This window comes from Loxodonta africana, chromosome 13, assembly GCF_030014295.1.
Source record: "Loxodonta africana isolate mLoxAfr1 chromosome 13, mLoxAfr1.hap2, whole genome shotgun sequence".
Taxonomy (NCBI): Eukaryota; Metazoa; Chordata; class Mammalia; order Proboscidea; family Elephantidae; genus Loxodonta; species Loxodonta africana.
In genome coordinates, this window is record NC_087354.1 from 25,427,744 (window position 1) to 25,447,274 (window position 19,531).

General features: G+C 39.9%; 1 protein-coding gene across 16 annotated transcripts in view; it reads left to right on the forward strand.

Moving 5' to 3' along the window:
• The window catches only part of AKAP13 (A-kinase anchoring protein 13), a 412,106-nt gene that overhangs the window by 261,368 nt on the left and 131,207 nt on the right, over positions 1–19,531 (forward strand). The window contains exon 1 of one of the 16 annotated variants that reach the window (XM_064267101.1): positions 14,858–15,513. The exons of the other annotated variants lie outside the window; for them this stretch is intronic. Coding sequence (XP_064123171.1) covers positions 15,433–15,513 — 81 coding nt within the window. The 5' untranslated portion in view covers positions 14,858–15,432. Of the gene's footprint in view, positions 1–14,857; positions 15,514–19,531 lie in introns of those variants that run through there. 16 annotated transcript variants of the gene reach the window in all.

The following is a 19,531-nucleotide window of genomic DNA, read 5'->3' on the forward strand; positions in this document are numbered from 1 at the left end:
CTCTGGAGTCTTAAAAGCTAGCAGGCAGCCATCTAAGATGTGACAATTGGTCTCAACCCACCTGGAGCAAAGGAGAATGAAGAATGCCAAAGACACAAGGAAAATATGAGCCCAAGAGACAAAAAGGGCCGCATAAACCAGAGACTCCATCAGCCTGAGAACAGAAGAACTAGATGGTGCCTGGCTGCCACCAGTGACTGCCCTGACAAGGAACACAACAGAGAGTCTCTGACGGAGCAGGAGAACATTGGGGTGCAGAACTCAAATTCTAGTAAAAAGACCAGACTTAACGGTCGGACTGAGACTGAAGGAGCCCCAGAAGACATGGCCCCGAGACTCTCTCCTAACCCAGAACTAAAACCATTCCTGAAGCCAACTCTTCAAGGATTAGACTGGACTATGAGACATAAAATGGTACTCATGACGAGTATGCTTTTTAGCCCAAGTAGATAAAAAAAAAAAAAAATGAGACTAAATGGGCAGCTCCTGTCTCGAGGTTAGATGGGAAGGCAGAAAGGGACAGGAGCTGGTTGAATGGACACGGGAAATACAGGGTGGAAAGGAGGAGAGAGCAACTAGGGTTACATAACAATGTGTGTATAAATTTTTTTATGAGAAACTAACTTGAACTGTGAACTTTCACTTAAAGCACGATAAAAAATATACATATATTTGTTAGATGGAATAAAAAAAATTGGCTAATTTTCACCAGTTTGCTACTAATTGACCATGACATGCTGGTGATGATAAAATCCCATTAAGAAATTCTGGTCAGTAAATGTCAGCATCGTTTCCCTTGACCTCATTGCCTTTGTTTTATAGAATGAGGTTTGTTCTTATTTCCGTAGATGATCATATGGAAAGGGAGTTTCTTACTTGTTGGCTCTTCCCTTCTTTTTCCATTTCCTTACCAAAACACTCTTTGTACACCCTGCTTCCCTCCTCTAGCTATTACAAAACCTTTGTGCTTATTCCCAACCCAGATAGCAGCTTATGCACTCAAATGTTCTCTTTTGGCCTCTGTGACAGGATCTCTGAAAGAATTGAAAGTATCCAAAAGGACAGACACACACATGTTGCATAAAGTTCACTTCATGATAATGACAGTTGTTCTCTGTTAATAGTTTAGATAATTCAGAGACTTTTGACAGTCTAAAGCGTTCATTATAAGGTTAGCAACCCTATAGCAGCAATGTGTAGGGATTAACTAAGGTATTTTCTCTAACAGGAAAACATCTTAAGAGAAAAATAGAAAATGTTGAATATACAAACAAAGCTTTCCCTGTGAAATAGAACATTTCAATCCAGCTTTTATCACTCTGGAGTCCTGGTGGCGCAGTGGTTAAGAGCTACAGTGAGCTGCAGCTGCTAACCAAAAGTGCAGCAGTTCGAATCTACCAGCTGCTCCTTGGAAACCCTATGGGGCAGTTCTGCTCTATCCTATAGGGTCCGTGTAAGTTGGAACAGACTCGATGGCAGTGGATTTTTCTGTTGTTGTTTTTATTACTCTGCTTCTACAGCATAACTACCCTCACCAAGGTCCACCAAGACATTCACATAACAAAACTGAGATCTTATTTGCTTGACCTTTTTCGCAGCATTTGACACTGTTTACCATTCTTTCTTTGAAGTACTTGCTTTTTTTGTTTCTTTGGTAACCACGTTTGTGTGTGTATTAATCCCCAAATCTGTATGCCCAGTCCGAACCATTATCCTGAACTCCAGATACATACATTCAGCTGCCTACCATAGCTCCACTTAGATTTCTCTGAGATACCTCAGACTCACTGTGTTTAAAGCAGAAATCATCTAATCTCTCCTCGTCACCTCTTTCTACTCCACACCACCGTTTATCTGGCTTCCCAGGGCAGTATTTGCCTGATCTAGATATCTCATATAAATGGAATCATGCGTTTGTCTTTTGGTGTCTGATTTATTTCACTCAGCATGTTTTCAAGGTTCATCCAGTCGCTCCAAATGAATCATTCCATGTATCAGAATTTCATTTTTCTTTATGGCTGAATAGTATTCCATTGAATGAATGTACACAGTTTATCTTCCTGATGTCCAGTGTCATTGCTTCAGTCACAGCTTTTTAGCTAATCTCCCCTCCTCTAGCCTTGCTCCCTCACGTCTACTAGGTGTGCTCCAGAAAAACTGACATTTTTGGAATGCAGAACTGATCATGCCTTTTCTTTGCTAACAACCCATCAGTGGCTTTTTCCTATTGCAGTGATTCAGACTTCAGAATATAGCTGACGTGTTCACCTGGACTGGCCTAGTTCTGCTCCTTAGGCCTCGCCATCAGCCACTGTGCTCCTTCTTGCCTCTGGGCTTAGCATGCAGCCCTCTGCCTGAACCTGTACACAAATTAGTGTCTTTCTAGCTCTCCTTACCCTGCTTCCTTATACCATTCACATACACACTTTTCATCTGGGTAATTACTGCTCATCCATCAGGTGTCAGATTAGTCAGCATTTCGTCAAGAGGCCTGTATTGCCTCTTAGAGTATATCACAACTTATGCAAAACTTTCTCATAGTAGCCTGTGATTCCTCTGTTTTAGTGCTTCTTACACATTATTGTCTGTCTTGTTTGCTGCTGTATCCTCAGCGCAAAGGATAGATGTTCAATCAATTATTTTTCTAATGGTTGAACTAATTTAGGATAGTAACGTGGTAAGTTGTATTTTAAAATCACAACAATATTTTGAATTTTCCTTGTGAAATTTCTTGGTTGTTTAAATTGTGGCTCTTACTCAGTTTGCCATTTTTAGTGTTCCTAGCATTCCAGGCTTAAAGAACAGTAATGTATTTTGAAGCCACATTCTTTGTACACTATAAATATGTGTAATTTACTACAGCCTTCTGTATGGATTACACCTCAACATAAAGTAAACAAAAATACATTTGGACCAATAGGCAATGTCATGATAAATGGAGAAAAGATTGATGTCAAGGATTTCGTTTTACTTGGATCCACAGTCAGCGCCCATGGAAACAGTAGTCAAAAAATCAGACGACATATGGCATTGGGCAAATCTGCTGCAAAAGGCCTCTTTCAAGTGTTAAAAAGCAAAGGTGTCACTCTGAGGACTAAGATGCGCCTGACCCGAACCATGATATTTTCAGTCGCCTCATATGCATGCAGAAGCTGGACAATGAATAAGAAAGGTGGGACAAGAATTGATGCCTTTGAATTATGGTGTTGGCGAAGAATAGTGGACTGCCAGAAGAACGAACAGGTCTATCTTGGAAGAGATACAACCAGAGTGCTCCTTGGAAGCGAGGCTGGCGAGATTTCATCTCACGTACTTTTGGATGTGTTAATCAGGAAGGACCAGTCCCTGGAGAAGGACATCACGCTTTGTGAAGTAGAGGGTTGACGCGAAAGAGGAAGACCTTCGATAAGATGGCTTGACACAGTGGCTGCAACAATGGGTTCAAACATAACAACGATTGTGAGGATGGTGCAGGACCAGGCAGTGTTTTGTTCTGTTGTACATAGGGGTACTATGAGTCAGAACCAACTCGATGGCACCTAACAACAACAGCTATAACAAATTTACTATATGTCAATTATACCTTAAATAAAATTCTAAAATTTTTAAGTGTTAAAAAGTATATTTCAAACTCTAGATTGCCATCTGAAGTAACAGTTATGACCAAAGCTTAATCTGAATCTCGTGCTTTTTGCACTTGTAAACACATCCAACAATTTTGGGTGGAAAAATAGCAAAAGGATATGTATTCATTTGGAATGATTATTTGGTAGTAAGCAAGTTTAAGAAAATGTGGAGACAGCATATCCTTCTGCCGTTATTGCTGTGGGGGGAAAAAGAGAAGCTAATATTTATAGTTATTTTATGCACATAAAAGTTTGCACTTACAGGCTTCATTAACTTAGTAGGATTTCTAGATGCTAGAAGAAATTCTTGTATCATTGTGCCATTATAGGAACCAATTCCCATGAGGTTTTTGGTTGTACATGAGCAGCCTCAGCAGCTACTCTTTTTTTTTTGGTCATTGCTGTAAATATATCTATCACACAACTTTTGCCAGTTGAACTTTTTACAAGTGTACAACTTACTGAGGAGCCCTGGTGGCATAGTGGTTAAGAGCTCTGCTGCTAACCAAAAGATCAGCAGTTAGAATCTACCAGCTGGTCCTTGGAAACTGTATGGGGTGGTTCTACTGTGTCCCATAGAGTCGCTGTGAGTCAATGAAAACTGGTTTACAACTTATTGAAAGCAATTAGAGGGATCAGCTGTGCTACCCTACCCTGAATCAATGCCATTTTTTCATCAGTGTTAGCTCCCCTTTCCTCCCTCCCCTGGTAATCACTAATAAACTTTGTTCTCTGTGCATTTGCCTTTTCTTCACTTTTTATAGTAGTATGATATACAATATTTGTCCTTTTGTGATTGGCTTGTTTCACTCAGCATGTCTTCAAACTCCATCCATACTGTAGCATGTACCAAGACTTCATTGCTTCTACTGACTGAGTAGTATTCCATTGTGTGTATGTACCACATTTTGTTTATCCGTTTATCTGTTGATGAACATTTAAGTTTCCACCTTTTTTGGCTGGTGAGAACAGTACTGCAGTGAATGTTGGTTTACAGGTTTCTTTGAGTGTCTGCTTTTCAAGTCTTTTGAGTATCTTTCCAGGAGTAGAATTGCTGGGTCAAATGGTAGTTTTATTTTTAGTTTTTTGAGGAACTTACACTATCTTCCACAATGGCTCTTCCCTTTTGCATTCCCACCAGCAGTGAATAAGGATTCCAATTTCTCCACATCCTTGCCAACATTTTTTAACTGTTTTTTTTTAATCTTAGCCATCCTAATGGGAGTGAGGTGGTATCTCATTGTAGTTTTGATTTGTATCTCTCTGATGGCTAATGACACTGAGTATCTTTTTATGTGCTTGGTGGCCGTTTGAATGTCCTCTTTGGTGAAATGTCTATTCATGCCCTTTGCCCATTTTATGATTGGGCTATTTGTCTTTTTGTTAAGTTGTCAAAGTTTATGTATATATTTTGGTTGTTACATTTTTGTTGGATATCTGGTTTCCAAAAATATTCTCCCAGTCGATAGCTTGTCTTTTCACATTTATGGTAAAGTCTTTTGATGAAGAAAAGTTCTTAATTTTTATGAGGTCCCGTTTATTTATTATGGCTTTTGCTGTTTGTACTTTTGTTATTATATTAGATAATCCATTGTCAAAAGCTAGGCCTGACAGCATTGCCCCTGCTTGTTCTTCTAAAAATTTTATGGTTTTAGTTTTCACATTTAGGTCCTTAATCCATTTTGAATTTGGTTTTGTGTATGGCATGAGACGTGGATCATGTTTCGTTTTTCTGCGTGCGGCTATCCAATTTTCCCAGTACAATTTATTGAAGAGACTCTTCTTTCCCCATCGAATGGGCTTAGCACCCTTGTCGAAAATCGATTGACCATAAATGTGTGGATTTATTACCGGGCTCTCAATTCTATCTCATTGTTCTATGTGTCCGTTACACCAGTACCAGACTGTTTTGATTACTGTAGCAGTATCCAAAAACCAAACCAAACCCGCTACTGTCGAGGAGATTCTGACTCATAAAGACCCTATAGGACAGAGTAGAACTGCCCCGTAGAGTTTCCAAGGAGCGCCTGGCTGATTTGAACTGCCGACCTTTTCGTTAGCAGCCGTAGCACTTAACCACTACCCCACCAGGGTATGTATGTATATAAATGTATGTATAGCATGCTTTAAAATCAGAAAGTGTGAATCCTCCTGTTTTGTTCTTCTCTTTCAACATTGTTTTAGCTACTTGGGGCCTCTTGTCATTCCATATAAAGTTGAGGGCTGGTTTTTTAATTTATTTAAAGAAGGCTATTGGAGTTTTCTTCAGGATTGCCTTGAATCTATAGATCACTTTGGTTAGTATTGAAATTTTAACAATATTAAGTCTTCCAATCATGAGCATGGAACATCTTTCCATTTATTTAAGCCTTTTTTAATCTCTTTCATTAGTGTTTTATAGTTTGTTATATACGTCTTTAATGTCCCTGTTTAGATTTGTTCCTAGGTATTTTATTCTCTTACATGCTGTTGTAAATGGAATTGTTTCCCTAATTTCCCTTTTAGATTTCTCATTTCTGGCATATAGGAACCCAGCTGATTTTCAGTTTTTTGACCTTGTACCCTGCAAATTTCTAGACGTTTTCTTCTGGATTCTTCGGGATTTTCTATTTATGACATCATATCATCCACGAATAGAGATAATTTTACTTATTTTTTTCAAATCTGAATACGTTTTATTTCTTTTTCTTGTCATATTGCACTAGCTAGGACTCCAGATACAAAATTGAATAGAAGTGGTGAGAGCAGGCACCCTTGTTCGCAAATTCACGTGAAAATCTCTCAGCCGTTCTCCGTTAAGTATAATATTGGCTGTTGACTTTTCATATATGCCCTGAATCATATAGAGGAATTTCCCTTCTATTCCAGTCTTCTTGAGGGTTTTCATCAAGAAAGGGTATTGGAAAATAAACATACAGAAAATCAGTTGGATTCTTCTATGCTTACAAAAAGAACATTGAAGAGAAAATCACCAAATCAATATCATTTACAGTAGCCCCCAAGAAGATAAAATACTTAGGAATAAGTCTTACAGAGATGTAAAAGGCCTATACAAAGAAAACTACAAGACGCTACTGCAAGAAACCAAAAGAGACCTACATAAGTGGAAGAACATACCTTGTTCATGCACAGGAAGACTTAACATTGTAAAAATGTCTGTTCTACCGAAGGGGATCTATAGATACAATGCAATTCTGATCCAAATTCCAATGACATTTTTTAATAAGATGGAGAAGCAAATCACCAACTTCATATGGAAGGTAAAGAGGCCCCAGATAAGTAAAGCATTACTGAAAAAAAATAACAAAGTGAGAGTCCTCACTCTACCTGATTTTAGAACCTATTATACCACCACAGTAGTCAAAACAGGCTGGGACTAGTACAACAACAGATATATAGACCAGTGGAACAGAATTGAGAATCCAGACATAAATCCATCCACATATGAGCAGCTGATATTTGACAAAGGTCCAAAGTCAGTTAAATGGGGAAGAGACAGTCTTTTTAACAAGTGGTACTGGCATAAGTGGATGTCCATCTGCAAAAAAATGAAGCAAGACCGATACCTCACACCATGCACAAAAAGTAACTCAAAATGGATCAAAGACCTAAATATAAAATCTAAAATGATAAAGATCTTGGAAGAAAAAATAGGGACAATGTTAGAATCCCTAATAAATGGCAAACAGTATACAAAACATTACCAACAGTGCAGAAGAGAAACTAGATACCTGGGAGCTCCTAAAAATTATACACCTATGCTCATCCAAAGACTTTACCAAAAGAGTAAAAAGACTATCTACAGACTGGGAAAAAGTTTTTAGCTGTGACGTTTCCAGTCAGCACCTGATCTCTAAAATCTACATAATTCTGCTAAAACTCAACTACAAAAAGATGACCCAATTAAAAAATGGGTAAAGGATATGAACAGGCACTTCACTAAAGAAGACATTCAGGTAGCTAACAGATACATGAAGAAATGTTCACTGTCATTAGCCATTAGAGCAATGCAAATCAAAATTACAATGAGATTGCATCTCATTCCAACAAGGCTTGCATTGATCCAAAAATCACAAAATAATAAATGTTGGAGAGGATGTGGAGAGTCTGGAACACTTATACACTGCTGGTGGGAATGTCAAATGGTACAACCACTTTGGAAATTGATTTGGCACTTCCTTAAAAAGCTAGAAGTAGAGCTGCCATCTAACCCAGCAATCCCACTCCTTGGAATATATCCTAGAGAAATAAGAGCCTTTACACAAACAGATATATGCACACCCATGTTCACTGAAGCACTGTTGACAATAGCAAAAAGAGGGAAGCAACCAAGGTGCCCATACAGATGAATGGATAAATAAATTATAGTATATTCACACAATGGAATACTACGCATTGATAGAGAACAATGATGAAACCGTGAATTGTTCCATAACGTGGAGGAACCTGGAAGGCATTATGCTGAGTAAAATGAGTCAGTTGCAAAAGAGAAATATTGTATAAGACCACTATTTTAAGAACTGGAGAAATAGTTTAAACAGAGAAGAATTTATCCTTTGATGGTTATGGGCGGGGGAGGGAGGGAGAGGGGTCCCCACTAATTAGAGAGTAGATAGGAACTATTTTCAGTGAAGGGAAAGACAACACACAATACAGGAGAGGTCATCACAACTGGACTAAACCAAATGCAAAGAAGTTTCCTGAATAAACTGAACAGTTCGAAGGCCAGCGTAGTAGGGGCGGGGGTCTGGGAACCATGGTTTCAGGGGACATCTAAGTCAGTTGGTGTAATAAAATCTATTAAGAAATCATTCTTCATCCCACTTTGGAGAGTGGCATCTGGGGTCTTAACATTTGCAAGTGGCCATCTAAGATACATCAACTGGCCTCAACCCACCTGGACCAAAGGAGAATGAAGAACACCAAAGACACAAGGTAATTATGAGCCCAAGAGACAGAAAGGGCCACATAAACCAGAGACTACATCAGCCTGAGACAAGAAGAATTAGATGGTGCCCGGCTACAACCGATGACTGCCCTGACAGGGAACACAACAGAGAACCCCTGAGGGAGTAGGAGAGCAGTGGAATGCAGAACTCAAATTCTCATAAAGAGACCAAACTTAATGGCCTGACTGAGACTAGAAGGACCCCAGTGGTCATGGTCCCCAGACCTTCTCTTAGCCCAAGACAGGAACCATTCCCAAAGCCAACTCTCCAGACAGGGATTGGACTGAACAATGGGATAGAAAATGATGCTGGTGAAGAATGAGTTCCTTGGATCAAGTAAACACGTGAGACTATGTTGGCATCTCCTGTCTGGAGGGAGATGAGAGGGCAGAGGTGGGGTTAGAAGCTGGCCGAATGGATACGAAAAGAGAGAGTGGAAGGAAGGAGTATGCTGTCTCATTAGGGGGAGAGCAAGTAGGAGTATATAGCAAGATGTATATAAATTTTTGTATGAGAGACTGACCTGCTTTGTAAACTTGCACTTAAAGCCCAATAAAATTTTTTTTTTAAAAAAAAGGTGTTGGAATTTGTCATGTTTTTTCTGCGTCCGTAGAAATGATCATGTGGTTCCTTTGTTCTGTTGATGTGGTGTGTTAACGTTAATTACTTTTCTAATGTTGAGCCATCCCTGCGTTCCTGGAATAAATCCCACTTGGTCATGGTGTATGACTCTCTTAATATGCAGTTGAACTTTTTTTTTTAATGTACTTTAGATGAAGGTTTACAGAACAAATTATTTTCTCATCAAACGGTATACACATTGTTCTAAGCCATTGGTTAACAGTCCCGACAGTGTGTCAACACTCTCCCTTCTCAACCCTGGATTCTGTACCACCAGCTTTCCTGTTCCCTCCTGACTTCCAGTCCCTGCCCCAGGGCTGGTGCGCCCCTTTAGTCTTGTTTTATTCCATGGGCCTGTTCAGTCTTTGGCTGAAGGGTGAACCTCAGGAGTGACCTCATTACTGAGCTGAAAGGGTGTCTGGGGGCTGTACTCTTGGGGTTTCTCCAGTCTCTGTCAGGCCAGCAATTCTGGTCTTTCTTTTTGAGTTAGAATTTTGTTCTACATTTTTCTCCAGCTCTGTCCAGGACCCCTGTATTGTGATCCCTGTCAGAGCAGCCCGTGGTGGTAGCCAGGCACCATGTCATTGTGCTGGGCTCAGTCTGGTGGAGGCCGTGGTAGATGTGGCTCATTAGTTCTTTGGAGTAATCTTTCCCTTGTACCTTTAGTTTTCTTAATTCCTCCTTGCTTCTTAAGGGGTGAGACCAGTGGAGTATCACAGATGGCCGCTCACAGGCTTTTAAGACCCCAGACGCTACTCATCAGAGTAGAATGAAGAACATACTCTTTATAAACTATGTTATGCCAGTTGAGGTAGGTATTCCCTGAGATCATGGTCCCCGCATACGCCGTTGAATTCTGTTCGCTAGTATTTTGTTGAGGATTTTTGCATTTATATTCATAAAAGATATTGGCTTATAGTTTTCTTGTGGTGTCTTTAGTTTGGCTATCAGGGTTATGTTTGCTTTATAGAATGAACTTGGAAAAGTTTTAACAGTATTGGTATCAATTTTTCTCTAAATATTTGATAGAATTCCCAGTGAAGCCATCTGGTCCAGGAATTTTTTTGTTGTTGGAGGGTTTTTGATCATTGATTTGATCTGTTCACTTGTTATGGGTCTGTTGAGACTTTATTTCCTCTTGCATCAGCTTTGGTAGGTTGTGTGCTCCTAAGAACTTGTCCATTTCATCTAGGTTATCCAGTTTGTTGCCATACAGTTGTTCGTAATACTGTCATTCTCCTTATTTCTGTCAGTTCAGTTGTAATGCCCCCCCCCCTTTCATTTTTTACTTGGTTATTTGCATCTTTTCTTTGTCAGTCTAGCTAAATTGATTTTTTTTTTTTCAAGGAACCAACTTCTGGTTTTATTGGTTCTACTCGATGGCAGCGGGTTTGGTTTTGGTTTGGTTATTGTTTTTCTGTTTTAACTTTGATTTGCTGAGAGATGTTTTTAAAGCTTTTTTTTTCTTACGTTTTTCCATTAATTTCTTTTTGTTGTTATTGTGTCTCCCCTTCCTCCTTTACTCTTTTTCCTTTCATGAAACCTCCAAATCTGTGTGTCAGTAAAATGCAAGGTGGGAACACCGTGCCTTCCTCTCCTAGGCCTGAAATCAAAACCAAACCCATTGCCATTGAATCCAACTGATAGTAACCCTATAGGACAAAGCAGAACTGCCCCATAGGGTTTCCATGGAGAAGCTGAGGGATTCAGACTGCTTACCTTTTGGTTAGCAGCCGAGCTTTTAACCACTGCACCACCAGGGCTCTTCTCCTAGACCAGGGATGCTTAAATGCCTGATTTGAAATTAAAAAGGAAATCTTAGAAATACGGCCTTTGCAACCATTGCAAATAATTTCTTTCTTTCTTCTCTCAAATATATATATATCTTACTTGAAACCGCCTGTTCTAAGCAGACAGGAGCTGCTCAAGTGGAGACTAAATGTTTTATCTTTAGTCTAGTAAATTATGCCACCAAGAAATGTACAGCCCTGGATGACTCACTATTTTTAAGTTGATGAAATCACAGATAAATGAAAATTGCTAACGGTGGTAGACTTTTCCTTCTTTATCATTTCATTTGAAAATGAATGTAGAAAACAAAATTGTGCAAGAATATACTAGATATTTTCCACACAAAGTTTTGAGAGCATGTCTCAATTTTTCTTTCTCCTTTGAATCCACCAACATCCCATGAGCTATCAAGCAGATGATGATTTCTTAGACTCAAACTGATAATATATGGTATTTGAGCAGGAAGGAACTTAAGATATGATCTAGTGTCCAACCCCTTTATGTTCCAGTTCCGGAAACCTAGGTCCAGAGAATAACACTCATAATCCCAAGTTGCTCAATGATATTATATAGTGGCATGCCTAGGAATAGAAAGAACCCTTCATTTTCACCTTAATACCTTGTGTTGCCTGCAGAGCCCATGTTGATCCTTTGATGGGTCACATGCTGCTACATCTGTGTTCAGTTTGGGGTTTCAGGAAAAATATTTAGTAGCAGTGAACTTTTAACATTTTTTTTCCTACATACTTTATGGCCATTGGATTTCTGTTTGGGTCTTCATCTTATTTATGAAGTGGTGCCCTAATTCAGAAACTTTGCTGTCGGACTTCAGAAAGGGTTCTTGCCCATCTGGAATTAAAGGAGCCAAAAAGAGTTGACCCATAAGAATGGTTAAACAATTTGTATAAGGTATTAGATCTTGCAGTTAAATACATCAAGAGAAAATTTAATTCATGAACAGAGTGCCATGGTTAAGCTGAAATGCATAAAGTATTCTTATATTTCATTTTCCATAATCTTTAAGTATGTACATTGGGCTTCTGGTGTGAGGCGGATAAAGAGCAGTGGCTGCTTCTGTTGTGGAATTTGGGACTCCTTCTGTGGATAGGAAGCCATGGTGGCTCAGTTGTTAAGAGTTAAGGCTGCTAACCAAAAGGTCGGCAGTTCAAATTCACCAGCCGCTCCTTGGAAACCCTATGGGGCAGTTGTACTCTGTCCTGTAGGGTCAATATGAGTCAGAGCAGAGTCGATGCCAGTGGGTTTGGTTGTTTTGCTCTGGTGGTGGTGGTGGTGGTGGTGGTGGAGGAGGAGGAGGATAGGGGGTGGGATAGAGCACACAGAGAGGGGAGATATAACTAATATTGCAGATAACTGCTGTTGTAAGTTGTTGTAGATAAAGTTAAAGGAAAGGGGGGATATACTCAAACCTCCTTTAAATTCGCAACTTTCAGCTCTGATTTGGATATAAAATGATTGGTTGCTGTGTTTCAAAATCCTAACAGAATAATTGTTCAGTGGTTCCAGATGTTTTCGATAAAAACTTGGAATTGTAACATCAGCAAAAGCACAGGACTACAAATTCTGTCTGCTGTTGGGGAGTACTGGATAGGTCCAGAGGGGAAAGCAAAACAGACTGTCTTTTTCCCCACCCAGAACATTTTCCCCACCCAGAACATTTGTTCTCTGAAAAGGAATAGAGTCCGTCTGGGCACTTCCAGATCCTCCTCTTCATGTGTTTACGTGTGCAAAAGGAGTGAGAAGTCTGGATTTCCAGCCTGTGGTGCGAAATAAGAAGATAATCTATACGTCTCAAACAGTAACCTGGGCTATTTCAGAAAATTACATTATATCGAAATGGATTTCTCTGTGATTTTACAAACTTTTTGAGGACAGAGTCCTTATTTTTATCTTTCGTTCGCCTCCACTGCAAGGCACATAAATAGATATAGATTATCTACATTTAATAGCTTGATGGGGTTGGGAGTAGAAAGGCTCTATGGTGATTACGGCATCTCTGGTCCCTTGAGAGATGCCTGGGAACCTAGGAAGCAGGAAACATTTGATTCTAATTAAAACAGAAAGGAGCGGCAGTGAGGAATAAACCATACTGAGGACAGAGGGGAGGCAGCTTTGTGTTCATATGGGAAGAAGGGTGAGTTTAAATTATAGCTTGGTGAAAGTTGATACAGAAAAGATAATAAACTATCATTTTTTTCTGTACGCGAAAGCCTAAGGGATCTTTCAATCTGTGCCGGGAACCACATAGTTTCAAAGTATTTGTAAATCCCTGGCCAGGTTCCCACGCTTTTGGTAAGCCTGAGCAAGAATTTTATTTACAATTTTTTAATCTCTCTCTGATCATTTTGTTTCTACTGTTTTCTATCGTCATCGCTAATGAAAAGCAGCATCTGTGTAGCTGTGTGTATTATTGCAGACATTACAGGGCTCACTGTTGGGTATGTGGGAATGGAACGGGGTGTCCACCGTCATGCCTGGGGTGAAACAGTGAGGAGTGAGGGAAATAAAAGGCTGCCTCGATTATAGCTGTAGCTGTGGTGTATTAACAGATAAGTGGGGGAAATGCTTGCATTCTTAGCAAGAGTTTGTTGTATTCCTCGGCTAAGCTCCTTAGCAACTCGAATGTCTGGCCTGAGGAAATGATGATTCATCAGACCTTCTATACCCCTTTTATAACTTCTGAAAAGCTTTATTTAAATCTCTTCTTTTTTGTTGTGATTTGAACTTCATTTACATTCTCCAGGTAGAGTGAAGTCTCCTCTGGCTGCTTGAAAATGTTAGCAGCTGAATGCTTCTGGAAGGAGAAAAACCTTTTTTTTCTCCCCTCTCCTTTTTTGCTTCCCTCAGTTCCTTCTCCCTCCCAAATCATTTAAGACCCAAGTGAGAGAATGAATTCTGGAATAGATCTGCCCCTAAGAATGTTAGATAGGGAGGGTAGGGGCTAGAGGAGTCTAGAATAGTAAGAAAACAGGCAGGTGAAGTAACAGAGCACATGCAGGGCCCCATTAATGAGAATGAACCTGTTGAATGGGGCAGAAGCCCCAGCCAGGTGACCATTAGTCACTAAAAAGCATTAAGACACACCTACCCACTCGTTTTTGATTTTCTTTAAAGCCCCTTTACTCCTCCCCTGGAGGGGGAGGGGAAGCCTTGCTATTGATGATTTTTAAACCTTGTCAGACACTGTTGTAGCCACTTCTGGATCCTTGAGCCATAAAAAAAAAAAAAAAAAGATTTTTAAACCTTGTCAGACACTGTTGTAGCCACTTCTGGATCCTTGAGCCATAGCCCTGAAATATTTGGCTAACATTTTTCTCATATTAAATCATTGGTTTGCATTGGCTGGGCGATGCTGTGTACGCATTGGTAGTTTCGATTTTCTGTACTTCGTGGAATAGAAAGGTCGGTTGTACTCGTTTGTGGTGTTTAGGATGACATCCCCCTTCCTTTATTACTACCCTGACATCAAAGCACTGAAGTTGCATCTTGCACTCTCTGACAGAGCCTTGTTCACAGGGGACAGTGTGAGGAGGAGGAGGAGGAGAAGGAAGCGGGTTGGAAAAGGAAGCCTTGTTGTTCTCTTCGTCTGCAGATGAATCATGTTCCCACCACTGCAATTAGGTTTTCAAACCTCCAAGGCTGCTGGTGCAGAGCTGAAAGGGCAAGTAGTGACGTTCTCTAGAGAGAGAGAAGAAAGGGGAAAGAGGGATGGGGTGGGGAAGGGCGCGCACGGGCAGGAAGAAGGGAGGGAGGGGATAGGGCAGGAGGAGCAGTCTTTTTTTTTTCCCTCCGACTCTGTTCTCATTAGATATTTTCAACTTAAATCAAAACCAAGCTCTCCTGCCTGATGAGCAAGAGACAGACTCTAAAAACCATTACTTTGTAAAGAATCTGCCGCCGCCTTTTTTTTTTTTTAACGCCTGTGAAGGAAAAATTGGTTTTCCTTATCTTCATTTTTTTTTTTTCCCCTTCTCTCTCTCTTCCTGGCGAAGTGCATATTGGATTTGTATTGCCTGCGTCGGGTTTTTCCCTACCTGTGTCAGCCATTATGCTTAGCCAGTTAATTTTTAATTTTTCCATTGGAGTTATTGCCAGCGATGGAAACGGTGTGCTTTTCTTTCGGTCAAGATTTGCGCAGAGTATAGCATCAAGAGGCATTTATTGTTTATACTGTGAATTGTAAATTCATCATCCCAGTGCTTTGAAGTTGCCAGAAAGTTCTCAATTCAAGGAATTGGATTCAGCTTGGTTTCTTTTTAATTCATATTTGACCCTTTGAGGATACTGTATAGAGGAGCCTGGAAGACAGATCTCATCCAGCTCATTTGGAAATTTGGAACTCTGGACTTGCGTGGAGCACACTGGTCCCCCAAGTTAACAGTGGGTATACCTCCTGTATTTTATCTCCTCTTCTGCATTTGGACAAAATGTATGAACGGCACAAGAGGCGCTACAGCCTGTGTGACATTTCCAAGGTGGACAGGACTGTGGATGTGGTGTTGCTAAAGGTAAGGGGACCACACCTCATAAATCCTAAAGGTCTCCAGGTTTTTGCTCCTTGAATCCAGTTGCTGTGTCCTTGGGCGTGTCCTGCTGGGACAAAGACTGAGAAACCTGCGTAAATAATGTCTGTGTTGGGGGATGATTTTAAGACTCTTTTAAAGGTGGGGCGCCTGAACAGAAACAACGGGTGTTTGGGAGTCTGCATTAAACCACTTACTGTTTAAGTGTGATTTTCATCCTTGCTTTAAGATGGATTATTATGATCAGGAAAATCTCAGGCTGTTGAAATCACTGAGGGAGAAATCTACCTTCACGGTTGCTCTTTCCTAGTGTATCTCTGTCCCTATGTCTGTCAGTCCCTCCCTTTATGTTTTCGTCTCTCAGTCTGTCTTTTGTCTGAGTTTTTTCTATCTGTTGTTCTGCTGCTGTCTCTCACTCAGTTCTCTAGGGGAAAGAAAGATAGGCAACAGTTATTTCTTTTGGAAGGGTCTCTAATCAACCTGTTTATCATCGGCTTGACTTGACCATGTTTTCAGGTCTAGCTTCTGACTCTGTTGATGGCTGTAGTTGTTTGTTTGGTTGGGTGTCTAAGCAGGATGGGGGCGGAGACTCTGAATATCTATCTAATGGCCCACGGAAGTCACACTTGAATCTAAAATTAGTAAGGACTCCTCCAGGGGGTAAAAGGGAGTCTGGGAATGCCAGGCAACTCAAGGAGTACTTTTTGGAAGTTTAGCAATTTTCTAACAAATACAAGGGAAACTGGAAGCCAGCTAAGTGTTTCACAGAGGCCCAAAAGAACCTCAGAACTTCAACTTGTGAAAAGAATATGGAGCCAGGGGTGGGGTGGGGGGAGATCTAGGCAAAGTGGCAATGTATTGCTTTGGCCAAAGAAATACTGAGACTATTAATTTGTCTATTCAGTTTATTACTTGAGAGTCCCTGATTTTTTTTATTGGTTGAATGAGGCTCAGAAGGTTAGTGAAATACCAAGGCGGATGAGGGGGCTAGGTAGAGGAGTTGTAATTTCTGGTTCACTGTTATCTTTTTCCTCCATAACCTCTATCAGGTGGTAGTTTGACTTACCAGGAAAAGGCTGAGAGCAGCGGATAACTTGGCATTTTGAACTCGTTGTAAGATATTATTAATTTTCGTTTTTCTTCAATATGATTTCCTCTATGAAAACAGTGATTTTTTTAAAATGTTGTCCATATGTATTTAGGAGGGCCATAAAAATATATATATATATTTAGTTTTTAGGACATTTATTTGCTGTGCAAGGGTGACAAAATCGTGAAGCTTTCCATGCTATTTAGGAGCCCTGGTGGTGCAGTGGTTAAATGCTTGACTGCTAACCGAAAGGTCAGCGGTTTGAATCCACCAGCCACCTTACCAGCGAAAGATGTGGCAGTCTGCTTCCTTAAAGACTACAGCCTTGGAAACCCTGTGGGGCAGTTCTACTCTGCCCTGTAGGGTCGCTATCAATTGGATTGGACTCAACAGGAGCTGGTTTATTTGCTTGACTCTTTACAGTTTTACCTGTTTGGGAAAAAAAAAATTTTTTTTGAAATAGAAAATCTCAGTCTAGGTATCACTTGATACCTAAGAATCTTATACATTGAAATTAATACAGAAATGTATCGTACTATAAACTCCAGCTGTCCATGAAAACCTTTAAAAGTAGAGCTGAATCATCTCAGCCCTATTGGCCTCATAGATGCTATTTTATAGTTTTAACAAAGCACTTCTACATGCATCGTTCCATGAGGTTTGCCTTGTCAGGTACTGATTGTTTTCTCTCACTCCTTTTCATTTGAAGAATTTAAGAGTTCTCTTGAGCCATGGTGAGGAGTGTGAAGAACTTGAGGGGCGAAGATGTGTTTATTCACAAGGCCATAGCTCATAAAGAACATACTTAGGTTTTGAAATGAACTTATGTTTGTATCCTTTGATTTGTGCTATACTGCCTGCTATAAAATAAAAGATTTTCGGGAACGAAAACTTCACTTCTCAGAAAATAGTCGTTTACTATAAATAAATAAACACTAAGAGTCTTGAAAAATCCTTATTTCCAGTCTGAAATGAGATGGGGACATTTGGCATTAATTTGTTTTGGAGATGCAGAGTGAGACAGCATCATTGAGAGCTATGCATTTAAAATTAAAAAAAAAAAACAAAAAACTGAATACGTATTTGATGCCAGGCATGTTGCTATGTCCAGCCTTTATCTTCATGTTGCTTACAGACAGACAGTAAACAGAGAAAAAGTAAGTACAAATTGTTACAAGTGATTTGACGTAAATAAACAGGGTACCATAAGGGAATAATGGGAGGACCTGTTTAGATAGGGTTGTTAGGGAAGTTCTTTGTCAGATGCTGACATTTAAAAAGCTAATCTCCTAAAGATGAAAACACATGAGCTATACCAAAGGAAGGTGTTCTAGAAAGAATGAGCAGCAAATTCAGAGACCCTGAGGTAGGAAAGAGCTGACAGGGCTGTTGGTCGTGACTGGAGCGTAGTGAGCAGGTGACAGTGTGAGAAGAGAGCTGGAGATAGAGGTGGGACTAGAAAAACAAGGCCCTCACAGCCATGGTGAGGAGTTTGATTTGTTTGGATGTATGACTTTTCAGTTTATGCGTTTAAAAGATCATTCTTGCGGCTCGGAAATCAGTTAGGCTGCCATTATGGTCGTCCAAGCATGCTAAATGGTTTTGTGGTCTGAAGCAGGAAGAAGTAGAAGGATATGAGACACAGGCATTTAATTTTTATATTCCTAGTACTTACCTCATTGTATATATGGAAAAACAGACTCGGATATTTAGTAATGTTCCCAAAGTCTCACAGCTCATAAGTTATAGATAGTAGGATACAACCCCAGGTCTGACTGTTTTGAAAGTTCAGTTCATGTTTTTTTCTTGCTCTCCTAGGCCTCTTCTTTGAGTTAACCAGTTGCTTTTATTACCTGAATGTGTATATCTGCATTTAGTGATGTATACATATGTATTTTTTTCCATCATAGACTCTTCATGTTGGAAGAAATCTTAGAAGTTATCTTTTTTTTTTTCAATATGGTGGTGAGTTTGTTGTTTTGTAATGAAAACAGTTTGTTTTATTTACATTGAAAGTTTACACAGCAAATTAGGTTTCCATTTATAATTTCTGTATAATTTGTTCAGTGACTTTGGTTACATTTTTCACAGTGTGTCAGGTTTCTCATTATTTCTGTTCTGGTTGTTCTGTTTCCAGTAATCTAGCTTCCCTGCCCTCTTGCCTTCTCATCTTTTGTTGTTGTTACTAGGTGCCCTCGAGTCGATTCTGACTCATAGTGACCCCATGTACAACAGAACAAAACACTACCCTGGTCTTGCGCAATCCTCACAGTCATTGCTAAGTTTGAGCCTGTTGTTGTAGCCACTGTGTCAGTCCATCTCATCAAAGTCTTCCTCTTCACTGACCCTCTCCTTTACCAAGCATGATGTCCTTCTCCAGGGACAGGTCCCTTCTGATGACATGTCCAAAGTATGTAAGACAAAGTCTTGCCATCCTTCGCAGGAGCATTCTGGCTGTACTGCTTCCAAGACAGATGTGTTCATTCTTCTGGCAGTCTATGGTATATTCAGTATTCTTTGCCAACACCATAATTCAAAGGCATCAATTCTTCTTCAGTCTTCCTTATTCATTGTCGAGCTTTCATATGCATGTGAGGCAATTGAAAATACCATGGCTTGGGTCAGGTGCACCTCATCTTTGCTTCTGAATAAATGTTGATTGTTTGGTCTCATATGGATGATTTTGTAAAGGAGTACAGTATTTATAGATAATATTGTTTATTTTATGATCCAGGCTTTTATTTAACTAAAAGATGACCTCATGAAGTAGTTTTGGTTCCAGGTTTAAAGAGTATCTCAGGACTATAGTCTCGGAGAATCTTCCAGGCTCAACCAGTCCAGTAAGTCTGGACTCTAAGAATTTGAGTTCTGTTCCACATTTTGCTCCCATGCTATCAAGATCCATCTATTGTG